This window comes from Rhinolophus hipposideros (genome assembly GCF_964194185.1).
Source record: "Rhinolophus hipposideros genome assembly, chromosome: 11".
NCBI lineage: Eukaryota > Metazoa > Chordata > Mammalia > Chiroptera > Rhinolophidae > Rhinolophus > Rhinolophus hipposideros.
In genome coordinates this window covers 35274013-35283770 of record NC_138057.1, presented here as the reverse complement: position 1 = coordinate 35283770, position 9758 = coordinate 35274013, and the positions used below count along the sequence as shown (strand labels likewise).

General features: G+C 46.2%; 1 protein-coding gene across 1 annotated transcript; it reads right to left on the bottom strand.

The window, feature by feature from the left end:
• Positions 1-2358: 2358 nt before the first annotated feature.
• LOC308504752 (forkhead box protein D4-like 1) lies at positions 2359-3663 on the bottom strand (the record flags this gene model as incomplete). Its single annotated transcript, XM_081065964.1, has 1 exon — positions 2359-3663. The coding sequence occupies one exon, from the start codon at positions 3661-3663 to the stop codon at positions 2359-2361; it is 1305 nt and encodes a 434-aa protein (XP_080922090.1).
• Positions 3664-9758: the final 6095 nt, after the last annotated feature.

Sequence of the window (9758 nt, the reverse complement as noted above, 5' to 3'; positions counted from 1 at the left end):
CAGGGACGCGCCAGCGGGGCCAGCAGTGCTGGCAGTTACCGGTGGGTGCGCGCGGGCCCCACTTCAGGCCGGAGCGCTCCACGCGGGCGCAGCGCTTCCGGACGCTTGGAGCCGCAGCGCCACTTTCGGTTGGAACACACATTTCATTTACTCTTCCACGGAATCGATGTTTGTCTTGAAAATTCATCGTTCGATTTAGTTTCATTAGGTAAACGTTGGGAGCTTGAGGGCCGGCTGGAGCCGGGTTCTGACCCGCAGTCACCCCTGTTGGTGGCTGTGCTGAGCTGGCCCGGGGCAAAGGGAGGGAAGAAAACTGCGCGTCTCCCGCGGAGCGCAGGGCGCGCCCGGAGAGCCCCCAGGGTCCGCGGTGGGTTCGGTGGCCGGCTGTACCTCGCGCTCCGACATTTGCTGACCGGATAAATGAACGAATGTAGGCCTGGAGACGTTTTCCGCACAAAGGGCGAAGAGGGGTTGGAATGGGAACCGGAGAGTTCTTGACACGAAATTAGGCTACCTTTATTCTCGGCTTGTTTCCAAACTCTTCGGTTGGCACAGACCTGCAGAATTTGCTAAAGGAACTTAAAGCTGAGATGCGGAGAGTCAGACAGACTGAGTTCACGAATGGGCAAAGCCCAAGAAGGGAGAGCCGGATGAAGGGGAAGTAGGGGGTTTGGGGGGTCGTCTGCCTCCCGAGAATAGGGCCTGTGTAGGGACTGGTGGTGAATATCACACGGGCTGAGGCTGCAGGTGCAAAGCGGAGGGGGAAAGCGGAAGCTCTGTGTCCTGGAGGCTGCCAAGGGTTAGGCTTGGGAACTTTCCAGAACAGTCCCGGAACCGCACTACCGCAAGCCCGAAGGAAGGGGGAATTGCAGGCAGGCCGTGCCTAGAAAGTTCTGAATTATGAGATGGAGAAAAGCTGGCGTAAAAATGGACGAATTAAATGGCTGTAAAAACGTGTCTCTCTGTCTTCTCTACGTCTTGTAGTAAGGAATTCATAGCTGGAGCTGGGGAGTGGCTGGCGAGGAACGACCTTCTCACCCCCGTAGTCACTTGGTACAAAGCTGCTCGGAAAGCAATTCTTTTAAAACATATGCCTGCTCAGGGCATGGAGAGCAGCAGAGTTTCTACATATTTGCTTTTTCTGGTAGGAGTATTTGGTGATGCGCATCTTGCTCTTGTTTCCCTCCCACCCAGTCACCTGAAACCTTTCCGGCTGTAAAATCCTTTTAGAAATTCTTTTTGAAACAAAAAAGTTTCTTTCTGTTCTCAAGAGAGAATAGCAACCCCTAGAAGACACCTGCCTGGAGAGAGAATTTTTAAAATTGCAAATGTCCGGGATATGAATGCTTTCTTTGACATATCCCTTTTCTTCAGACCCGGGTTTTGAAAGTTCTGATGCTTTCTTTAATTCCCCTTCCCTCCACCAATAAACATTGGCGACTACATTCCAAATTGATCTCAAATAGTCTTCCAAACATATTCTGGAGAAAAATCAACGTCTTTAGTAAGGAAGAAAATAAATGGAGAACATATTTATTTTTCCTCCAATTCTTTCATTCTACAGGTTTCCTACATACTGAATTCCATTATTTCAAAAGACAGGACTTTTCAACTTGAAATATACGAGAGTTTTAAAAGCCATTTTGAAAGTGGGTTGTTTGGTGTCTGTAATAAATATTGTTTAATTGGGAGGAAAGAACTAAGTTTTAAAAGTTCTATTTAGAAAGCGAATAAATGAGACGTAATATAAAATAAATGATGTCGTGTAGTGATTTAGCACTTTATTTAGTCTATATAGTTAGAATTTTAACACCTATCCATGGAAGTTGGCACATCAGACACACAGATCAGAAATAAATGCTCTGAAATTAAAATTCGTATGTTACACATCGCTTTCAGGAGGACATAAAGGGCATGAGCATTTTGCACTGGATTTGGGAATAATACTTGCAGTTCCCAGGGAGTGAAGAGGAACCATGTGCGTTGGACAGTGTCTTCTTTTTTTCTTTTACTACCAAAATGCCCCACTCACGTTCATAGTTCCTGTGGAAATGAACAAATCGGGCAAGCCCTGGAAGCCACACTGGACACTGGAAAAGAAAAGGTGAGACGTGACGTCATCGGAAGTTTATTTTCAGGTCGTCTTAAGGGAACAGAATCTAACTTTTCCTTTGTAAACATTGCGCAGCGAACCGAACTTGGTTGTTGCTCTGCTGCGGGACGGCGATGCACACGCCCACCGCAGTCCAGCGTGCGCGAGGTCGGGGCGGGGAGAGCGGGATCCCGCTCGCTCAGCTCCGCAGCTTGGCTCCGGGTCCGCCCCGCGGAGTTGGTGCCCGCGCAGGGCGTGGGTGCTCCTCAAAAGGCCGGCGAGGTCCCCTCTCCGCCCGACTTCAGCCTAGAGTCCTCCGCGCCCGGCGGACACCCCTGCAGCGCCGCGGCGGCCGACAGGTGCCTGCCTGGCAGCGAGCCTTTGTTGGCACAGTCTTGCTGCTGCTGCAACATCGTCCGGGCAGCGTTTGCGGCGGACACGTGGAGCAAGGGGGCAGCGGCCTGGGGGCTCAACAGGCCAGACGGGCGCTGCAGGAGGTGGCAGGAGCCCCACGGGATCGTGGGCTGACTCTGCGCGTCCCCTGTACTCCCTCCTCGGACCCCTTGCATGATACTCTCGATGCTGAACGAAAGGCATCCGCCTCCCGGCCGCGGCGCGGGCCCCTTGCCCTCCTCCCACGGCTCCACGGAGCCCACGGAGCCCCTGGAGGACTGAAACGCCGGAAGGGCGCGGGGGGTCCCCAGGTCCGCGCCCTGCGCTTTACTCGGCGCCTCAGCGTAGGTCGGGGCGGACAGGAGCAGGTAGCGAAGGGGGTGAGGGTGCAGCAGCGCGAACTGGCGACTCCCGGGGACGGCGGTGGGGTAGGCCCCCGGGACAGGCTGCGCCGGGGCTGGCGGCCCGAGCAGCAGGCCTGGGTAGGGGCCGTGCAGGGCGGCTGGTGCCGCGGGCAGGGCGCAGGGGTGGTGCAGGTGCGCTCCTGGGGGCGCGTGGGGGCGCTTGAAGCGTTTCCTGCGCCGCAGGAAGCTGCCGTTGTCGAACATGTCCTGGGAGGCAGGGTCCAGGCTCCAGTAGTTGCCCTTGCCCGGGTGGCCGGGCTCGCGGGGGATCTTGACGAAGCAGTCGTTGAGCGAGAGGTTGTGGCGGATGCTGTTCTGCCAGGCGGGGAACTTGCGGCGGTAGTAGGGGAAGCGGCCGCTGATGAAGGCGCAGATGCCGCTGAGAGTGAGGCGCTGGTGCGGACTCTGCAGGATGGCCATGGTGATGAGTGCGATGTAGGAGTAGGGGGGCTTCGCCGGCGGTGGGGCGTCCCCGGAGGCCTCCGCAGACCCCGTCGGGGCCCTGAACGTGGTGCCAGACTCAGGGGAGTCGCGCGGGCGGCCGCCGCTCACCGCGAGCTCGTCCGGAAGCGCGCGCGCGCCCCGCCGCGCCCCCTGCTGCTCCGGCTGCGGCAGGAACTGCGGGCTCCCCCCGGCCTCGTCGTCTTCCTCTTCCTGCTCGTAGTCTTCATCTTCCTCCTCTCCCAGGATATCGATCTCCCCGTCTTCCCCGTCGGAGCCCCGGAGGCTGCGCGGCGGTGTGGAGCGAAGGAGCTCAGCTCCGGGCAAGTTCATGGAAGAGCCGGTCCTGCAGCGGCGGGGGAGGTGGGCGCCGCTCACCTGGCTCGCGGTGGGCTGGGCTGGAAGCCTGGGTTCAGGGTGTTCCCCAAAGTGGGAATCCTCGTGGTGACCGTTTTAGGTGTTCTTGGCTTCTGGTTTCTCTTGCTTTACAACGCCGTCCAGCAAAGGTGAGCTTGGCCCTTTATTAAGCCTCATCGAGTCCGTGTGGTGGACTCCCCTCGACCCTTTATATCCCTTCTTGTCCTACCTCACGGCGCTCCTACTTCCTCTCGGTCCAATGATGAGGGTCCGCTGTGCATTACCCGACTCGGTAAGAGCCTTCAGCCGCCTCCTCCTTACACCCACCCGCCACCAAAGATGCTCCACTCCTCAGGTTAGCCACCCAATCGCGCTCGGATATGCATAGACTGTGTTCACAAGCTTTTAAAACCGCGCAGATAAAAAGCGTTTAGGAAAATATGATACCCCCAAATCTACGGCCACCTCGATATTCAGAGGCCTCTCCTGGAAGATAGAAATGGGGGGAAGGGAGCACTGACAGGTACACGGTGTTTGTAAAAGAATGTGTAACAGTTAAAGTATGTTTTGGTGTTTCAAAGCTGGTTAATCCCACATTGTCATTGGTGGATTCTGTCCTGATCCAGAATGATAAGCTGAAATATTTTTAATGTTCCAACTATATCCCCAAGCTCAGGGGGGTGTGAAGGACTGTTGCGTTGTCCCTACCACCACCACCCCCAGCCCAGCTCTCCAAAAGTGACCCCTGAGGCCAGTTTTCTGAAAAGGCTGAAATGTCCTGACATTAAGTTGGGGATGTTCAGGGTAGAGGGAAAGCAGGAGGGCTAGAGAGGACTCTCCTTACAGCAGTGGTTCTCCAACTTCTTTGAACATTTAACCACAGTATGAAATACATTTTATAACACAATCTTGCATATACAGAGTTACATAACTACAATGGTTTTGTAAAGCAATGTGCTTACACTAGAGTGATCACTGATATTTTTCTTTTTTTAAATGGCCACGACCAACTAAATTGATTTTGCCATATACTAACTGGTACAGACCTAGTTTGAAAAATTGTTTTCACAAAATTGCCTCACAACTCCAAGGGATACACCCAATCTATAAGGGCTCTCTCTCTCTCTCTCTCTATTTCTATCTCCCCCTCCCCCCTTTCCTTTCAGTAAAAACAATATTTAGCACTTCTATTATAATAAATAAAACTCAAAACTTAAGTGAGGCAAGGAGAGGCTGTAGTTTTAGTGTCTTTAAGTCACTGGGTTGTCATTCATCGCTCACATGGGAGAGAAGCTCTGATTAACTCACTCGCTTGACATCCTTGGAGATAACAAGATTTTTAGATTGGCTTCATCTAAACCATCTCAGAGACTAAAAGTAGCAGTATGGTGGAATATAACAATGTGTGTTATAGAAATAGGAATTTTATGGTAAAACACTGTCATAATATATGTTCATAATTTTAAACCCACCTACTTGTGAAAAGAATTTGAGGTGTCATCTAAGAGAAATACAGCATAAAAGAATAGTGCATTAGGCCACTGTCACACAATAAATCTTCCATTAGTGTTTGTAAAATGATAATGAATTTTCAGTGACGTCAGAAGCCAACCAAAAGGTCAAAATATAATTAAAAACGAGTTTAGTGCCTTTAGAATAAAAAGTAGCTTAAAATAGCTAATGCCTTCAGGATGAAATTTTGAAGAATGCTTTCTTGCAAGTCTTTTTAAAGTCTTATCCTCCACTCCTGAGGTGTTTGCCCTGAGGCTTCCCAGTTATTTGTAGCTTGAAGTAGGACAAATAACAGGAGGTTTTGAGCCTAATAGATTTGTGTTTGAATCCCAAATTTACCAATTACCACTTGTGTGACCCACTAAATTAAGCTCAGGAGGGCAGAACAGGCGTCTTATTCAAACTTGGAGTCCCAGATGCCTCCCCACAACTCCCTGCAGGTAAGGCATAGTTCCTCCATCAGCATAGGAATCCGATTACCTGGGAAAGGGGGTGTTATTAGTTTTCCTAGAGTCAACTTCTATGGGGATTTGGGTTATTTAAAAATGAAAGGAAAAAAGTAGGGACACACTCAGAAACACACACACACACGGATGATAGTATGTCAAAGGACACAGAGGAGACAACTGAAAGAGCTCCCAGTGGCCAAACCTGGGACAATGTGAGCAACAAAATAAAGTAATATTGGATTATAACCTGAAGTATAAAATAGACATCCATGTGTCCATACTGATAAAAATAAATTAGTAAATTTTAAATGGGGGTAGGAGGAAGAGGCAAATCTCCCTTGCAGAAGAATTCCAAACACATTATGTGGATACTCCACCCTTGAAGAGGTAGAGTGTAACTCCCCCCTCGTTTATTGTATGCAGCACGTAGTGACTTCCTTCCAGGAAGTACAGTGTGTGTGGGGGGAATTTAACTGTAAATGGGGAAACCTGACAAACACAACTTCAGCCAGATGATCAGGTGATCAATGTCAACATCAACAGATATAAATCATGTTAATGGTATATCCCCTTGATATGATGTGATGAAAATGGCACTCTGCAGTCTTTCTCCCCCGGAATCCCAATCTAATCATGAGAAAAACAGACAAATTCTAATAGAGAAGCATCCTATATACCTGACCAGTACTCCTCAAAACTATCAAAGTCACCAAAATAAGCAGAGCCAAAGAAACTGTCACAGCCACCAGAAGTCTAAGGAGACATGATTACTAAAGGTAATGTGGAAACCTGGATGGGATCCTGGAAGAGAAAAAGGACATTAGGGAAAAACTAAGGCTATCTGAATACACTATGGCCTTTAGTTAATAATGTATCAATATTGGTTCACTAATTGTAACAAATGTACCATAGGATTACATGTTAACTGTGGGTGTGTGGGAGGGGTGGTGGAGGGGGAGACATGGAAACACACTGTCACCTCAATTTTTCTGTAAATCTAAAAATGTTCTGAAAAACACATTAATTAAAAAATAAATATATGGAAAAAAGGACCTAATAGCTAAAAAATAGAAACTCAAGTGTCCGTCAACTGATGAGTGGGTAACAAAATGTGGTATATAATTATTTAGCAATAAAAAGGAACAAAGTGCTGATACATGCAACAACATGGTGAACCTTGAAAATATGAGGGTAAGTGAAAGGAGTACAAATAGGCAAATCTGTAGAGACAGAAAGTAGATAAGTGGTTGCTGGGAGCTGAGGTGGGGGAAATGGGGAATAACTGCTAATGGATACAGGGTTTCTTTTAGAAGTGATGAAAATGTCCTGGAATTAGAGAATGGTAGGGGTTGCAACTATCTGTGGATATACTAACGCCATGAATTGTACACTGAACAGGGGTAAATTTTATAATATATGAATTATATCTAAATAAAAGTTATACAAAATATATCAATGTAAAAACAAATTGCTGTATCAATGAAAACTAAGTTGAATGCTTTGGAAAGACTCCATAATGTAATGTCTCGCTCTTAAAATTTTTTTTAAAAGAACTCATAACTGTCCCATCCCATCAAAAGAATCAAATGCCTTAAGAATCAAAAGCCTTACTTTGTAGCTCCTACCACATTTAACATGGGGCCTAGTGCATAGTGGGCACTCAGTAATATTTGCTGATTACTTCTTTTCTAACACTGAATAGGTTTTTCCCCCCAAATGGGCTCACAAGACGCCATTCTACTTGGAAAACAAACCTTTTTAAGCTACAGGAACGATGAATATATGATGTATGATTTCTCTCCATTTCACTCTGAAAATTATAGGCAGTTTGGTCAACAGTTAAAAGGTAAAGTTGATTCCAATATTAAAACTATGGAGAAAAATTTAGTGTATCTTTCTCATCAAAGTAGGGCGAGCTGCAATGTATGGCATTTCTAGAATTGGGTGAGTCATTTCAAAGCAATCTAAAACTAATTTTCAGATCTACTCTAGTAATCCAAAGGAAACAATTCAATTTGTATAGCAAGAAACCAAGCCCATAAATGTTTAAGCCTTGTAGCTTTACTTTGTCGATAGTTCCCTGCAGACTTGAGGACCTAGGAATTACAGACCCTTTCAATCACCTGGCCTTCACCCTGGGCTGACCCTTCCTACAGCTAAGACTCAGTACCAATGTTCTTGCCCCTTTCACTACAAGCCCAGAAAAGCCTAGGAAAGAAGGTGTGCAGAAGCTTAAGTTTTTTAATCAGGTCTTGCTGGAAAATGGGAATTCACCTTTACTGAGACTTTGTATCTAGGGTACTTTAAATTTAATCCCTGGAACAATACAGAGATCTGCATCATTATCTCCATTTTATAAATAAGGAGGCAAAGACTCAGATTTTGTAATTTATCCTATATGACTCAGTAAGCTAAAATTTTAGATGAACTATGCCTAAACTTTATCATCATTATCATCAATATCCTGCAAATCTTCTACAGTAAGCAGAATAATGACCCACATTATTTAGTGATTTGCGCTACAAACGTAAAGTCTTCTCTTAAGGATATCTATGGCAAGTTCGAATGCCCTGTGAACGTGCAGGTTAAACTATGGCTGTGATCATTGAAAAATACTTCATTTCGGGGAAAATAAGAATGAACAGGACAAGGCACCTTTAAAAGAATAAACATAAAAATACAATATAGAATCTATATTAAAAGTGAGATGTCATTCCATCCAGATTGGCAAAGGTTAAAAAGTGTTAGCTAGGTTCAGAAAAGGGGGTGTTTTCATACACCACTGTATTAGGGCAAAAAGGTACAGCCACTTGAAAGAGCAATTTATCAGTCTGTTAAACATTTTAAGTGTGCATATCCTGGAAGCTAGTAATGCCATCCTTCTGTTTCTCTTCTAGAGAAACATTCTCACAAGAACAAAGAGGCAGGCCCAATGATGTTCACTGCAGCGCTGTGTGCAACTTCAAAAACGGAGAACAGCGAGTTCACCTGCTGCATCAGTCACAACCACAACACTTCCCCAGCTCAACACCCTTCGTTCACTTCCCAGGGCATTCAGAACAATCCAAGTGTGTCACTCCATCCTATAAAGAACGAGTCTGGCCCTGGCTCATGACTCCAATTCCTCGCCCTACCCTGGCTTTCTAACCTTCTGCCACGCTTCACTTCTTCCTGGTCTTCCCAACATGCTATGCTGGTTCCCACCTCAAGGGCCTCTGTAAACTTGCTCCCTCTATTGAGAACCTTCGCCCCTACTTAGCAAAACCAACTCCTTTTAATTCTGTTCTCAACTTAAAAGGCCCTCTCCTCAGAGAGCCTTTCCATGACCACTCAATGTAAAGTCAATCTTTATTTTTATCAGCCTTCTTGGGGCTACTTCATATTTTCTTTTAGGTCCCTCCACCAGAATGTAAGCAATATGAGAACCTGGCCTGTATCTGTCAGGTGCAGTTTCAGCTCCAGCACCAATATCTGGGCCATGAGGAAGCTCTCAATAAATGTCTTTTAAAATGAATGTATTCTGTGCTATATGAATATCTATGTGGCAGTTAAAGAATAAGACATTTACATGCACTGTCACGGAAAGATCTAAGACTAACAGCTGAGTAAAAAAGCAAACTGCGTTACAGTGTTTTATATAAAACACATACATTTAAAAATAAAACCTTTCCTTGACATTTTTGGCAAGTTTGTACGTTTCCTGAAGTAGCTTCAATTAAAGCTCTAATCATTGAAAAATACCGTGTTTCCCCGAAAATAAGATCAGGTCTCATAATAAGGTTTGCTCCAAAAGACGCATTAGTGCTTATGTTCAGGGCATGTCCTCCTGAAAAAGTCATGCTAGGGCTTATTTTCCAGTTAGGTCTTATTTTCGGGGAAGCACAGTAATTCACCTTGGGAATATTAATGATTATATGTGTGTAAGTGAAAATAAATGTGTCAAAGGACAGACATTAAACTGACAACACTGCTTACTCCTAACAAGTGACAGTGACTGCAGGAGAAAGGTCAGGGGAAACTGACTTCATCTGTAATGTTTGCATTTTTACAACACAGATGCATTCATGCAATACCGATGTGGTGAAAAACATTTAAAGATTAATACATTTT